General features: G+C 44.1%; 1 protein-coding gene across 5 annotated transcripts in view; it reads left to right on the plus strand.

The window, feature by feature from the left end:
• The window catches only part of Snrk (SNF related kinase), a 54,029-nt gene that overhangs the window by 12,856 nt on the left and 25,041 nt on the right, over positions 1-16,132 (plus strand). For 2 of the 5 annotated variants that reach the window (XM_032911238.1, XM_032911237.1), the window contains exons 2-3: positions 818-868; positions 5,821-6,515. In XM_032911238.1, the coding sequence (XP_032767129.1) occupies positions 5,927-6,515 (589 nt within the window). In that variant the 5' untranslated portion in view covers positions 818-868; positions 5,821-5,926. Of the gene's footprint in view, positions 1-817; positions 869-924; positions 1,606-5,820; positions 6,516-16,132 lie in introns of those variants that run through there. The other 3 variants (XM_032911240.1, XM_032911239.1, XM_032911241.1) reach the window with 2 other exon arrangements.

The raw sequence follows: 16,132 nt of genomic DNA on the forward strand, positions 1-16,132 counted from the left end.
GCCTTTCTATCTAGATGCCATCTTTTGTGTATGCTCTCCCATACCTTGTACCTTCTCTCAAGCAACTTGAACTTGGGCTCACTGACTGCCCAGACACTCAGCACCTTTCATGGGCATGTGAGTCGCTTTGGCCACCAGAATTACTCAAGCCTTTTGCTTATTTGTGTTGTGTTTGGGTTGGTGGACAGCCCGTAAGCCCACTTTGGAAAGGACTCCTTAACTATGCTAGGGACTGGGAACAGTGCAGCTGCTTTGCTCATAGTGACAGTTTTGTTTACTCTCTGGTGGCAGACATAAAGGTGTTTCGTGTACTGCCTGTTGCTGGCATCACAATGCATTTCTGCCTTGCGTAGAAGGAGTGTCTTACGTGGGTTCCTCTCTGCTGCTGTAGTGGGAGCTTGGTGAGCTTGTCCAGGGGCTTCGGGAGGTGGGATGGACTTAGAGGCAGGCCGAGCAGGATCCTAGGCAGAGGTAAATCAGACAAGTTGAGCTTCATTATGCATACTTTGCTGGTGCACAGTTAGGATCCAGCAGATGCAGGTTCAGAGCCTCTTACCTAGGAGGTCTTTAGAAAATGTCAGGTGTTGGGGCTATTTCTTTAAAGCTGTGATTTGAGCCGGGGCGGGGCCTTAGTGACAGAAAACTTGCCTAGCATGAGCAGAGCCCTGGCTTCAGGGGAGAAAGAGAATAGGTGGGACAGGGTCACCAAGGGCAGATTTGCAGTTTCAGGTTTGTCTTGTCCTAGAATACATAGTTTTACTTTAAGCAAAATTGAAAAATAGAATACACTGAAATCGTTTTCTGTATTTTTCTTTAGGAGAAACAGCAACTACTGGTAACAGAGTGATCTGGCATGCAGTTTTGCAAGGTATGTCCTGGAGCCAGTACAGACTCACCTGCACCTCTCCCAGCCACCTCTGAACATTAGCACAGGATTGGCAGGACAGCCACTGAGCTCCTCAGAGATGGAGCAACAATTTACTGTGTATATATATGCACATGCATGCTGCATGCGTGTGTGGAGGCCAAAGGTTATCATCGGTATCTTCCTTGATCATTATCCAGCTGATCTCACCCCCAATTTAAACATTTATTTACTCTCTGTGTGTGCGTTCCACAGCTGCCTCTTGTGAAGGTCAGAGGACAATTTCTGGGTTCTAAAGATAGAGCTCAGGTTGTCCAGCGAAGACCTTTATCCCTAAGCTATCTCATTGGCTCTCTCACTCACTGAACCTGAAGTCCATTGATCTGGCTAGGCTGGCCATTGAGCATGAGCTCCGACCCGCCTGGCATTGAGCTCCCCAGCCCACGCTCCCCAGCCCGTGCACTTGAGGTTACAGACGTGGGTACTGGGGATTGTTCTCAGGTCCTTCTGCTATGTGGCCTACATTTTACCACTGAGCCACCCTCTTAGCCACAGGCTTAACTTTAACAATCCCTAGATTGATTTATCTACTTTGATCTATTTGCCACTTTCCAGAATGCATCTAAACAGAAATACAGAGGAAAAGAATAAAGATGAGGAAGTGGTGTAGGCAGTCCCAAGAAATCTGTTTTGGAGGTAAAAGTTGAATTTGCAAAAATATGCAGCATACACTTAGACAGGTAAGAACAGCTGAACACAGAGTTAATTGAGGATTGAGGTTAGACAGAGTCTCTGGACTAAACATATGAATTAAAGTTTCTTTAGGGAACCTGCTGTCCAAATGCAGAAACACTTTTTAGTTTAGATTTCCCTGCTTACACTGGTCAGATTGCTTACATTATTAGCTCAGATGAACCGGATAATACACAGTACAGAAGATGTTGGTTCTTTCTAACACTTTTATTACATACTAGTCTGTTTTATTTATTTATTTATTTATTTTTTAATTATGGGGTTGTAGAAATGGCTCAGCAGTGAAGAGCACTGGCTGCTCTTCCAGAGATTTCTGAGTTAAATTCCCAGCATCCACATAGTGGCTCACAGTCATCGTTAATGGGATCCAGTGCCGCCTTCTGGCATGCAGGTGTACATGCAAATAGAGCACTCTTATACATAGGATATATTAATAAAAATATTTTATTTTGTGTGTGTGCCTGTATCTGTGTCTATATTTGTGTTTGCTCCTGAGTACAGGTGCCCAGAGGAATGTCAGATACCCTGGGACTGAAGTTCAGAAGAGGGTGTCAGATACCCTGGGATTGGAGTTAACATTGGTTTTGGAAACTGAACCCAGGTCCTGTGCAAGAGCAGTAAGCACTCCTGACTGCTGAGTCATTTCTCAAGCTCCTATATGGTTTATTAATTTAAAATCATAGTAAAAGCAGACTCATTCAGTTTTGGTTCTCAAGTCAGTTTGTAGAGATGTAGCAGAACAGTTTTAAAGCACTGACAGGTGTCATATGCACTGGGGCTGACTCCAGCTCCTGCTAGATTGCCCTGCAGTGTGAGGCTGGTTATGTGACGTGTACAGTGCTCATTCAGAAGAAGTCAGTGCTGAGTGTGATGACAGTGACTTCTGAAGTATGGAACATGCTAGTGAAAATGCTGCTGTTGGCCTATTTAAGTTTATTGTATGTCAGTTTTTAGGTGACCCTAAATAAGCGATTTCAGTAATTTTTGAAGCAGTGTTAACATATCACTTTCATAATTGCATTTTGACTCTTACTATATTAAATATCAAGTGTGATGTGACTGGAGTGGTCAGATCTTCAAGAGTGGGCTTGATCTCCAGTGTGGGCTCTAAAGTCTGACTTATATTGAATTTTAGCTTTAATATCAGTCACATGTATGCAGTTTCTTTGGCTTTAAGATGAGACAGTCTGATCTCAGGAGCCTGTGACACAACACAGTCCTGCCTCTATAAGTGTCCGTGGTATGATTTCAGTAAGTTTGGGCTTTTCCTCTGACCTTTGAAATAGCGTGCTGATGCTGGAGCGCAGCACTGCCCTAGTGCGCTCAGGTCGTGTGCACCTCCACACAGTACAGGCAGTGAGTCTGCTTTGAGAGCACACACCAGGGACTGTGGGAGAAGGCCACACCAGGGACTGTGAGAGAAGGCCTCACCAAAGTACCGTGCATGTGTGCGTGCGTGCCAGCTTGTCTGGGAGGTTAGCATACTCCTCACTAGAGTTTGGTACTCATTTCTAAAGCGTTTGTTCAATTTGTGAGATTTAAAGTACCATTTTAACTTGTATATTTTATATATTTGTTTTTTTCTGAGTCAAGAACATTTATAAGAACATATTTCTGTCAGAAGTTTATATTATAAAGGTTGGAAATTTTAAGTATGATATGAAATTTGGCTTCTAAAACCAACAAACCTGAGACTTAGCTAGTCTGTAAGAGTGAATATGTATGTACTCTGGGACAGTGAGCCGCCATGGCAGTTTATGTGAGTTAGAAAAGCTCTTGGAAATGGTCATAGTGAGTGAGTGACCTCCAGCCAGAGTGCTGAGTCCTGCTATGTCCAGGGACTGTCTAATCTCTGCTGTCTTGAGACAGAAGGTTGATTGGGAAATCTCATTTCAAACGTAGTAAAAGTTTTGGTTATATATCCTCTTGGTGTCAGTACTGATTTAGATTTGGGGCAATGACAGAATGGTCTTCAGGAACCCTTAGATACTTAAAGATTACAAGATATTACTTGGAGGTGCAGGGAGAGTAAGAGAAGGCTGTGCCAAAGGGACCTTCCTACACCCTCTGAAACAATAGCTAGTCTCTGGGTGAGAGCAAATGGTTGCTGGGTTTCTGCTGATGTTTATTTTCCATGTTCCCTTTTTCTGAGAGCTTTCACCATATTTTTAAAAAACTTTCTATTGATTCTTTGTGAGTTTCACATCATATACTCCAGTCCTGCTCATCTCCCATCCCCTCATATCTGCCCCTTCAACTGTACAACCTGCTTCCCAAAATAAAACTCACAAAAAACCAACAAACATAGAAACCATCTCATCATGGAAGCTGTAATGTGTCATAGTGTGTCCCACACATCTTCACATTCCTTGTAATGAATGAGCCATTGGTCTGGTTCGGAATCTCTGGCTTCTATTACACCATCAATATTGGATCCTCATCTGGACTCCTGGATATCTTGTTGTTGCCCTGTATCATGGAAATCTTGTAGCTTTGGATCAGCAGGACCAGCCGGCCCTCTCGCATGTCCCAGTAGTCTGCAGATGATAAGACTTTGGAGTGGGCCCACTCAGGGTCTTGGGCCTGGGTGGCAGCTGAGCTAGTCAGCCTGTTGGCTCTCCCTAGCTGCACTACCAGGGCAACAAGCACTGCTTCAGTTAGGCTACCCAATGCCACCCTTGGCAGGAGGGAAGTCAGCTCTCCCATTCTCGCACCCTGTGGGCTGGTTCACCAATGCCTTTGCCATCAGGGCCAGCTCCACTGTATTGTCCAGGTGAGGTGCAGCCATGAGTGCTGTAACCTGTAAAGGGGCAGGGCTAACTCTCCTGCTCTTATGATCCCAGTGTCAGCTCTTCCAGTCACCGTTGGTGACGAGGAGAAAGGGAGGGTATCAGCCCCATACCACCTCACACCAGACAGTGGGGCTGGCTCACCCACACCCCTTCTACCAGAGCCAGTCCTACCTTGCTGTCCTGAATCCTGCAGCTGGTGGGGCAGGGGCAGCTCTCCTGAGCTCATGTCCTGTGGGCAGCTTTCCTGACTGCCACAGGGAAAGGGGAGGGCCTCCATCACCTCTGCACCCATGCCACCTCCGGCAAATTGAGTGCCAGGGTCAGCTCTCTCATAGGCAGACCATCATGGCTGACTCACACCTTGGCACTGCTGCCAGAACTAGTGCCACTGTGCTACCTGGCAAGGCACAGGGTCTCCTCTCCCCAGTTCTGCTGCTGGCAAGAGATGAGAGATGGGACCAGCTCTCCAGAGCCCTCTGCATCCAGTGAGAGGATGGGCCAGTTATCCACAGTCCTTGTGATGCCCCAATGCTGCCCTGATCAGTGACATGTGAGTCATGGACATCAACACCAACCCTGTTGCTATGTAGTCATGGGCTCAAACATCACCCTCAGTGACAGCTCATGCTGGGACCTGATCATGGCACCAGGTACTGGGGCTGGCCACTCATACCAGGCCTCGAGTCTCTAGTTCCATCTCTCTTCATAATGCTCAAGCTGCTCCACTTCTCTCTCTCCTACCTGAGCACCACAGACTCTGACATTGTGGTAGCTCCCACTACAGGCTGGCCACGCACTTCATGGACCTGTAGGCAGCATCCTTTTCTGTGCTGAGTGGTTGGAGGCAAGAGGTGTCTGTGGTCCACCTGTGCCATGGGCTGGAGGGCAAGTCTGAAAGGTATTGTGGTCTTCCTCTGGTCTCTTTCTTCCTCCTGTGCTGTACTGCCTGGATTTCTTTGATTTTTATGTGTCCTATGCATAAAACAGCTTTGGTCACTAAGCTACCCATCAAACTAGGAAGAACAAAGGGCTGCCATCTGCTTTGCCCATGACTGGTGTACGACCACTACCAAGGTGTCTCTGCCCACTGCTGGGGTCTCTCACCATAGTTTTAAAGACTGATGGAATTTTACTCTTGGGAAATGTTTGTCATTAAACATAGCTTATCAAACTTGTCAGTTACTCGTTTCTGATATCCCCCTCCCCTAAATGGCTTTCAGTGAGCTGCGACTTTGTGGGCTGTGGTACTTTTCAGTTTATATTTTGGATTGATAACTTTAAGTATATAAATAGATTTTTAATAACAATCTTGACTCATTTTATACTTCAATTGATTTAAGGCTCTCAAAGTAAAATAATTAAATCAATAGAAAGAAAATCCACAAGTTGATTGTCTCTCTTGTTTTACAGGTATCATTATGATGTTGACAATAAAGGCCTTATCTCCAGCAGATATGCTCATATGAGAAAACCCACTTCAAGCACTTTTTAAGTATTTCCCCTTCATTGAACCAGCATGGCAGGGTTCAAGCGAGGCTATGATGGAAAAATTGCTGGATTGTATGATCTGGATAAAACCTTGGGTCGAGGTCACTTCGCAGTGGTCAAACTGGCCAGGCATGTCTTCACAGGTGAGAAGGTGGCAGTGAAAGTCATTGACAAGACGAAGCTGGACACTCTAGCCACTGGTCACCTCTTCCAGGAAGTCAGGTGCATGAAGCTAGTGCAGCACCCCAACATCGTGCGTCTCTATGAGGTCATAGACACCCAGACCAAACTGTATCTCATTCTAGAACTTGGAGATGGAGGAGATATGTTTGATTACATAATGAAGCACGAGGAGGGTCTTAATGAAGACTTGGCCAAGAAGTACTTTGCTCAGATAGTTCACGCTATATCCTATTGCCATAAACTCCATGTGGTTCACAGAGACTTGAAACCAGAGAATGTAGTCTTTTTTGAAAAACAAGGTCTTGTGAAGTTGACAGACTTTGGCTTCAGCAACAAGTTTCAGCCTGGAAAGAAGCTCACTACAAGCTGTGGGTCTCTTGCGTACTCTGCTCCGGAAATCCTGCTTGGCGATGAGTACGATGCCCCTGCAGTAGGTAGGTTCCACCCAGGGCTCTGTTGGAGCTCTGCTGCTGCTGTTAGTTGGTTACATTGGTTAAGAATAATCTCAAAGATTATATATGTCTTACTGAAGAAATGTGGTTTCATGAATACTGTGTCTTGCTAAGCTGGCAGACAGGTTATTTCAAAGTTATAAGGGAAAATGTCTTTGTTTTAAAACAAAGGTATTAGAGTATTGTTGAAGGGAACCTTTAAGGATACTCACTGAAGCTTTTTTTCCTTAGAGTCTTGAGTTCATTTCCTTCCCATCTTAGATTGTTTTCTGGCAGTAACCCTGACCGTCCCTTCCTGCAAATGTCCTTTAACAATCTTGTCACACCACATTGGAGTGATAACATGGCTTCCCCACTCTGTGAAGAATCAGAAATTGGGATTGGGCTAATTGTGACCTTAGTAAGTAACTGACCCCTCTGCTGATTTCTTCATCTGTAAGATAGACAGTTCTCCTGCTGCATTTTGTTTGTTTTTTCATTATACAGATGGGAACTTTGCCCTAGCACTGCGGGAACAAAGGGCAGAAGAGGAGCCTGCAGTGCTACATGCCTGCATGTGTGGGGCTATTGATATAGGGCCCTTAGCATTACCAGCTGCCCTTGCCTTCTCCCTCAGTGTCCTTTGTACTCTTGTCCAGAATTACTTATCTGTAGTGGAAGGGCTTGCTGTTTCTCAGGTTAGTGTAGCTTTGTCCCCTTGGAACCATATCAGTTGTGAAGGTCATACAAGAAATTGTTTTGACGTGAAAGGATTTGTTGAACTGAAGGTGCCATCAGCTTTAGATTTTATTTAATCTCAGAGAAACATATTCTGACATTACATGCACAGGACATCAGACTCCATAGAAACGAGTGTTGCTGGTGGGCTGCAGGCCACAGGAGATAAGTGAGAACAACATGCTGTATGTTAAGTTGACAATGCCATATAAAGCACAGGTGAGACAGAGTTTGTTAGACTGTCAAGTTCTGGAAAAGAAGGGATGGTGGGTGGCCTCTGTCTTCAGAGACCACCAAGTTTCACTCAGCCTTTTGTTAGGGTATTTGAGCCAGAGATTTTGGTGAGTTGTTTTGGTAAAAAATAAAAAAGGGTGGAACGGTTCCCCTGAGTACCCTGGCGGTTGCTCTCTTACTAGTTCTGGCTCTGGCAGGCCATTGGAACTAATGAGCGCTAATTTATCTCAGCAGCTCCACACTGTCTCCAAGTACTTTCTGACCCAGGCAGTCTGCAAGCCTTCCCAGCACAGCACCCTGGTCCCAGCCATCTGCCCTCTCATAACTCTCTGCTGCTGCTATGTTTACATTTCCAACATCCGCCCCCTGATAGTTATGGTATAAACTCCAACAGCCAGTTACAAACAAGACTCAACAAACTGCAGCCCAACAATCAGATTTACATGTTAACTTCTCAATCCACAGTACATCCACACAATAAACTCACAACCAATTGATAAGGATATGATCCACCCACCTAGATAAGATAAATTTGCCCACAGAAATCCATACCAACTACCTTGGCAATTCAAGACCATCTGGATCTGGGTCATCCTTCCCCGTCTCCAACTTGATTCTCCTTCCTTCTCTCCAGCCTTACAAAAGCTTTGTCCCCACCTTATTTTTTTACTGTCCAATCATAGCCTTGACCTAACTTATGCCAGCCCTCACCTGCATCTAGACACACTCAATAACACAGAACCAGTGACAAGAAACAAAACCAGTCTCACACCAGACACCCAGCTGGGCACTTTAGAAGCAAAAGGATGGCAGAAAACATCTAAAACTTGGGGGAAAATTAATAGAATGTGTCTCTGTATCCAACCAAAGTATCATTGTGAGTGCGTTTTTAGATAGACAATGACATGGAGTTCCATTCACAAATCTTCCATAAAAGGATAATTTAAAAAAAGAAAGTCCAAGCGAAGGAAAGGGAAGTCAAGATATTTGTAAAATTAAGTGAAAGATACCCTTAAACAAATGGAAACATCTCAAAATTCTACTACTGAAGTTTCTTAGCTGCAGGGGAGGAGATATAATAAAATGTTGAAAGTAAAAGCCAATGAGAAGAAAACATGCTGCTTATCTTACCAACAGCTTGGGAAAGAAAAACCTGGATAAACTAACGAAATAGGGAAGATGACACATAAGAGAACAAATTAAAAAATCAAGGAGGGCTGGAGCTATGGCTCAGAGGTTAAGAGCACTGGCTACTCTTCCAGAGGACCTGAGCCCACAATGGCAACTCAAAACTGCCTGTAACTCCAGTTCCAGGGGACCTGACATCCTTCCCAGACACATGCATGCAAAACATCAATGCACATAAAATAAAAATAAAATTTAAAAACAAGTAATTCAAATATCCTAGCAATAGTACAGATTAAATTCACCTTAAAATGGACTCAGCTTAGACACAAAGATAAAAGCTATACATTACTGAAAGGAAACAAACCTGAACAGAGATAACGGAAGTGCAGAGGATCGGCAGGACTGAGGTGTAGTCAGATAACCATACAATGAGTTGTTCTTCTCTCAGCAAAGGTGCAGCTCCTCATGGGAAATAAACTTACAGATCTTATGCTACACAACTTAGAAATAGCATATACAAAGCAGAAGCTGACAGCAGAACCACAGGGCAGAGTGGGAACCAACTCATGTATAAAGCTCTTCATCTACCCAAACACTGTAAGCACAGGGAACATGCAAATCACCATTGTAAATATTACTATGTTCAAACCACTGAGAAAAAAATCCAAAAATATTTCCTAAAGTAAAACCCAATTGGAATGTATATTTATTAACTTTAATGAACTAAAAAAAAAAAAGAGTATTAAAAAACCAATAAGCTAAAAGACAAAATGTATGCCCTTAAAGTTAAAATAATTCATTCTACATAGCTTTAAAGTACAGCAGAAAACCAGAGTAGAGATGAGCAGAGCTGAGAGCAGCTTGCACAGTGAGGTCCTTGGGGTGGGCGGAGGCCACAGTGTGCATCATGTTAGAAATGAAGACACTGAAGAGGCTTCCAAGATACCACACAGTAGAGGAAACTCAGAGCCTAGAATGTATCAGGGAAAAGAAAACAATCATATAGAAGACAAAGGTGTAGTTAATAGGTGAAACCAAAATCTGATTCCCTGAAGAATAAAGAATAGAATGACAACAGAGCTAAGCCTCAGGGCAAAAGCAGCCATGTTCCATAAAGAAGTAACACAGTTTGCCTATGATCAGTTGTCAAAGCATCACTAACTTTGGCATAGTAGGTATGAACAGAAAGAAGACTGTTGGTTCTTATGTGGAAACAGTGTGTTTATCCACATCATATCACAAAGGGTCAGTTAAAAATCAAATCAAATAACAAAGAAAAAGAAGTAACCTATAAGGCAAATCACTGCACACTTCACCATCACATAGTGTTTGGTCCTTGGTAACACTCACTCTCCAAATGCTTTTGTTCTCTTTAACTTTTCTGAAGCTTCATTATGCAACATTTAGGATAGACATAAAAGGACGAGGAGGAAGGAAAGGGAAGGAGGAAGAATCGAAAAGGGAAGGGAAGAGAAGGGAAGGGGAGGGGAGGAGAGAATACTTACTGAAAATACCTGAGCGTCAGTGTTGACGTGCCACTAGAACAAAACCACAAAACCTCCTAGGAATTGTCTCCTCCTGTTCATTTGACGGCACATGCATGCCACCGCACTGTGCTGTGGACATATATAACAATGTGTATCGTATGTGCTCTTTATCAGTTTGCTTCCTGTCCTTACACACACTTGAAGAAATCCGCCATGATGACTGACATATATGCTGCATTTACCAACCTATAAAGTTAAGTAGGAATACTCAACAGTTTATTCAGTAGCGATGTCATCACACTCCTTTAGTGGGTTGGGGCATCTACCAGATTCTGGGTTCCAAATACACACACACACACACACACACACACACACACACACACACACACACAGACGTGCGCACTACTTGGTCACATGATGTGTACATCTTTCTTTACCAGGGTATTGCCAAACTGTCTCTAACTTACACAATTGTTCCTGATTTTCACAACATTTGGCTTCATTTCACTGAACGTGTGGAAAGCAAGAAAGTGTCTTACTACGGCTCTCTTCTGCCTTACCATGTCTTACGTATTTACATCCATGCCTCTTCTGTCACCTTGTCTCATTTTCTGGTTTAAGTATCTTCACTCACTGTAGGTTGACATCAGTATGCAGGTGAAGGATAGAACAAGGCCTATCATTGGACATGAAGGAAGGATGGGCCGGAGAAAAGTTTTAGAGAAGGGGGAGTGTGGGGTGAAGAGGAAGGAGCTGGGAGAACATGGTGGCAGATGTTAAGATTCTTCCCTGCACATAGAAACAGATTGTTATAACTATTCTTTTTTTTTCTTTTCTTTTCTTTTTTTTTCCGGAGCTGGGGATAACTATTCTTAAGAGATGGGTGTGCACAGGATTTTGTGCTGTCTAGATAGGCAAATTATATCTTATCAGTTGGATCAGAGGTGGTTGTGTGGTGTGTTCTTTCTTGTGGCGACTTAATTAAGTTCAAGAGAGTGTATGGTATCGGGATGCACTGGACCTGCCACCGAATTAGGACGTGTATGCCTGGCATGATAGTAACCTACCTTGGGAACTAGATGAGTAGAGAGATTGCTGACAGGCTCAGAGAGTAGCCATTGGCAGTGTGAGATGGGGTGGAGCTGTGAGTGCAGGCAGGGTATCCAGACTGCCAGGATCAGAGGGAGCACAGGAGAGTAAGTGTGGATCCCGTAAGTGCCAGAACCGGTCGCGTGCCTTTTTTATTTACCAAAACAATTGAGCTGTGCTGTTTTTGCTTGATTATAAGAACTCTATTAGTGGGTTGTCTGGGTGTTTATTTTTTCTGCTTTGTGACCTTGTTTCTGCTCACATTCACTTTTCTTGGATTCATCTTGTGTTTGTGAGATTTTCCAATAGCTTACCAGTGCATGTATTGTCTTGGTTTTGTAGTTTCCATCTAGGGAACAGACAGAAGCTGGTTGTGTGCCTTAGTGGGAAGTTCCTGCCTTCTGGACTTACTGTATGACAGGTTTAGCATCTCCTCTAGATACCATCTTCTTTTCCAAACCCATGGTCCATTTTCCCTGCCTGGAGCTGGTCTGCTAGACCTAGGTACAGTTAGGAGGTAGAAAAATCAGTACACCATCCCTTGGGCCAGTTTTTCCTGTGTCCAGTGCAAATCTAGAAAGAAGCACCATAAGAAGGGTCCTGTGAGCTGGGCTTTGGGAGTCACTCTTCATTCCATCCTCTGTAGCCCCCTTTCTGCCAAGTCTAGGAATGTAGGGGGCGGAATGGGGGGATGGGGACCAACTAGGTCATGTTCTGGAGGCCATTGCTCCACTTACCTCTGACGGCTTCCAAACAGCTGTGTCAAGCTGGTTTCTTGTTGGAGAGGGAAGAAAATGATGATGTGTATAAAAACTCATCTCTGGATTATAGCCTCTCTTATGGAGAGACTGAAGTGTGGCAGTGGACTGTAGGGTTCCCTGTGGAAAAGGTCTCCTGAGGTATCCTGGGACTTTTGTTGGCAATGGGGCGGAGGGCCATGGCTGCTGGGAGTATGGGAATGGACCTCACAAGGATTTCTGGGTATGTCTTTTTGTTTCCCAGAACAGTTCTAGACAAGCACTTAATCAGTTTTCCTTCCTTGTAGAAACTCTAAGCAGTGAAAACTCTTGGGCCTCAGGCTTCTGGCTCTTCTACAGTGCAGAACCCTGACATCGCTTAGGACTTCTTGACTTCTCTACGATTTTAAAGTTTCAAATTAAAATTAGATTTGTCATTGAGACTTTTTAAAATCTCTCTTGAGATTTGGAGTCTTCCTGGGTTATTACTTTTTTTTTAACCTTAAAACTCCTACATTAGATGCTTCCTAACTTACAGACAAATATTTCAAAGATGAAATAGCCAGCCTTGGCATTAATTTATATGACCAGTCATGGAATAAATGGAAATGAAATCTGAGTTACTTTGAACATGGCCTCACATTAATATAATGTAAGCTTGGCTTCAGATTAAGCATATAGCTTAATATTTGTATATGTACTCTGTATTGTGTACACAGTTTACAAATATGAAAAAATATTGTGTATGTGTACTTTGTAGTGTCTCTTATACTCATGGCTCTGCATTCAGTGCTGATCATCCCAAGTCATGAATGTGTACTCGTGCATATTAATATACAAATGGTCGAATTCTTCCTAAGTCCACGCTCTATCCTGCATCCAAGTACTGACCTTTACCTGCTCTCATTAAACTGAGAATATCCAGGAGCAATCTCATCCAGAGAGTGTGCATCCTAGTCCTTTGCTGAGGGCTGAGTACTTTGCTCCTGTCTCCACAACAAGGCAAGGATGTCTAATTGCTATTCCTAACAGTGCTCCCACAGCATACACAGTGGGAAGGAAGAAATAAAACTGTCTCTCCTTATCCTTGACATGGTTAACTACCTGGAAAATCTCAAAAAGTCTACAGAAAACGTACTAATAAATGAGTTCTGCTCACAGGACTTAAAATCAGAGAAAACGCAAAAGCATTTCTGTAGTAACAACAGTGAACAAACGGATGGAGGACAAATTCAAACAGTATTGTTTGTAATGAAGTAAGTAGGAGTGTGCATGGGCATATCTGACTGGAAGTGATGAATGAACGCTACTGTAGAAAATCCAAGACCTGAGGCAATGCAGAGCACTCCATTCACTGACGGAGAGGAGAGGCAGTGTAGATGTCACCCTGTCCACAGGGATCCATCAGCACAGCCCCCAGCTGATGTCCATAGCTCACAGAGATATCTCAAATCTGTAGGGAAAGGCAGAGGACCTAGGATAACTAAACTTAAACAAAATCCATCACCAACAACCAATAACCAGGATATTGGAGGAATCACTAATAAAACCAGATTTAGAAACAGTATGACAGTGTCTTACAAAATAAAATGTAGAGTTACCATGCAGCCCTGTGGTCACACTTCTGCTGTGGTGAATAGCTGTACTCACATCTACCCACACGTCCACCATCATGGGGAGAGCAACACCTCCCACACCATGGGGTATGTGTAGCAATAAAGATGCTCATTATTGAAGATCTTGAGTCCATCCCAAGGGTGGGGAAGTGCATACTTTAATTCCAGCACTAAGAAGAGAGAGGCAGGGGGATCAGGAATTCAAGCCAGCTTTGGTTACAAAGAGAACTAGCTCAGCAAAATTAAAAATGCCACCTCATACCAGAAGACTGTGTGGGATTCTCTTGAGGAAACACTGTAGGGAACATGTTGCATGTGAGGGTTAGAGGTGGTGGTGGTGTGGTTCAGCAACACAGGCCAGGAAGAGCCTTAGGATGGGATTTCTGTGACCGCCTGTAATATATTGCATCAAAACTGTGCACAAGTAGCTTTAAAGCACTCAGGTCTGATGAGCTGTCAGTGTCTGCTTCTGCTTCTGCTCTGCTATAGTTAAGGCACGTTCTGCTCACTGGGAACATCACATACCACATCGCAACACTGGTGGTGGTCTTGAAAATATGAGTTTGTGAGGCTGGTGGGGAGAGAGGGGGAGGGAGGGAAGGAGAGGGAGAATGTGCACACTCTAGACAACAGTGTATCTCCACCTTGCTCACGAGTGTCTCACTTCACTCTGCATAATCTGTTGCCCAAAGGGAGGTCCTCACTGGGACAGGATTCCTGAATCTGGACCGTTTATTTGATGGTTCTCGTGGCATCTGCTGTGGCTACAGTTGGTCATACAGTGGACCTGGCTCTGTCTCCTGCCTTGTTCCTTTGCCTGGAACTGAATAGTCTTGTCTAGGATTCTCCTGGTGACATATGTGCCACCAGGTCTGTGAGGCCTTTACGTCTCCATAGGTGGGGCCCTCTGCATGGCCAGTCCTTCTCCAGTTCTCTGGGCTCTGTTACCTCCTGCCATAATAGTGCCTGACACAAAAGCCCTCAGACCACTGACATAACTGCCTCAGTGCATTCTAGTTTGGAGAGTCACTGAATGCCTTGGTCTGTGCTATGGCTACTGTGTCCCATGGGGACATTTGGCCTTAGATCCTGGCTGCCTTCGGTTGTGGGAGAAAGAGTATCTGAGGTGCTCTCTACTCTGGAAACCTATCCTCAGGGGAGTTTCTACACTGTTGGCTGCCATGGGAAAGTGGGGAGGGAGGGCTGGCCAGCAAGCGAGCCTGGGCCAGTGAGTGAGCCTGGGAGCTTTGCTCACATGTTTTGCCACATTTTGGTTTTAGCTGTATTTAACTTTCAGAAGCTTGTTTACATATGCATACTAAGCCAGCCTTTAAAGCTAGGGTCTTTCTTCCCTTTTAAAAAATGTAAAGATGAAAGAAAAAGGAGGGGAGGGAGGGAGGGAGGAAGGAAGGAAGGAAGGAAGGAGGAAGTAAGTAAGTAAGTAAGTAAGTAAGTAAGTGCTGGTATTTGTTGGATAGTTGGTTAGACTTTGTGTTAAAAAAAATGTAGCTTAGTTGGTAGAGCACTTGCCTGACGTATAGAAGACCCTGGGTGTCGTCCCCCCACCCCCACTGCTGCATAAAATGGTGTGGCCCGGGTAAGACACTCTGCTATCCCAGTATTCAAGAGATGGAAGAGGAGTCAGAAGTTTAAGATCCTGACCTCTCTATCCCATCTTTTCCTTCCACATCATTGTGGACCTAGGTGAGGCTGGAACTTCAGAACAGGTAGGCAGCAGCCATTTAAACTCAGAAATGCATGTAGATGCAGAATGGTTTTACCATCAGGTCACATGCAAAACACTGACACCCCCTTCCCCTTCACTGAGATAGTTTTGGTATGTGGTCAGGCTGGCCTCCAACTCAAACTCTCCTGTCTCAGCCTTCTGAGTGCTGATGCTATAAAAGGGAGCCTGTTTTTTCTGTTGCCCTTTTTTTATTTTTTGTTTTATATAAAACATAAGCGCCTTTTGAAGAAGAAAACTGACTTGTAAAACAAAGAATTTAGTGTTTACAACAAATCTGGTTTTTTGTTCATTTGTTTTATTTTGAAACAAGGTGTCTTATAGCCCAGGCTGGCTCAAACTTGCTTATGTGGCTGAGGATGGCCTTAAGCAGTGTGTGACTTAATTCTTTCGGTGGCTATGGTTCCTGACAGTCAGCTTCTCATTTACCACACTGACATGGGTGGAGCAAGGTCAGTGCAGAGCTGAGTTAACCATGCAGACTGATCTGTAGAAGCCAGGCTTCTTCATAGCCGTCATCCTAAACACCAACCTTCACCAGCCTTTGCTGTCTCCCCCCTCTTCCTTTAGTAAACACACTTAGATAAGCATCTGGCTTTTTAAAACACTGACTTACCAGGTTTTGTCCATGAGCTTTTTGTTGTTGGTTTTACATAAAGCCAAGGATTAGGAAGATAACTCAGTTGGTAAAATGGTTGGAGGACCTGAGTTTCATCCCCAGAACCCATACTTTTAAGATGTCAGGTGTGATAGTGTATGTGCTGAGTAGGTGGAGACAGACAGACCTGTGAGGCCAGGCTTGTCTACTTGCTAAGTTTCAGGTCAGTGAGAGCCCTGTCTCAAAAAG

Source organism: Rattus rattus, chromosome 8 (assembly GCF_011064425.1).
Source record: "Rattus rattus isolate New Zealand chromosome 8, Rrattus_CSIRO_v1, whole genome shotgun sequence".
NCBI lineage: Eukaryota > Metazoa > Chordata > Mammalia > Rodentia > Muridae > Rattus > Rattus rattus.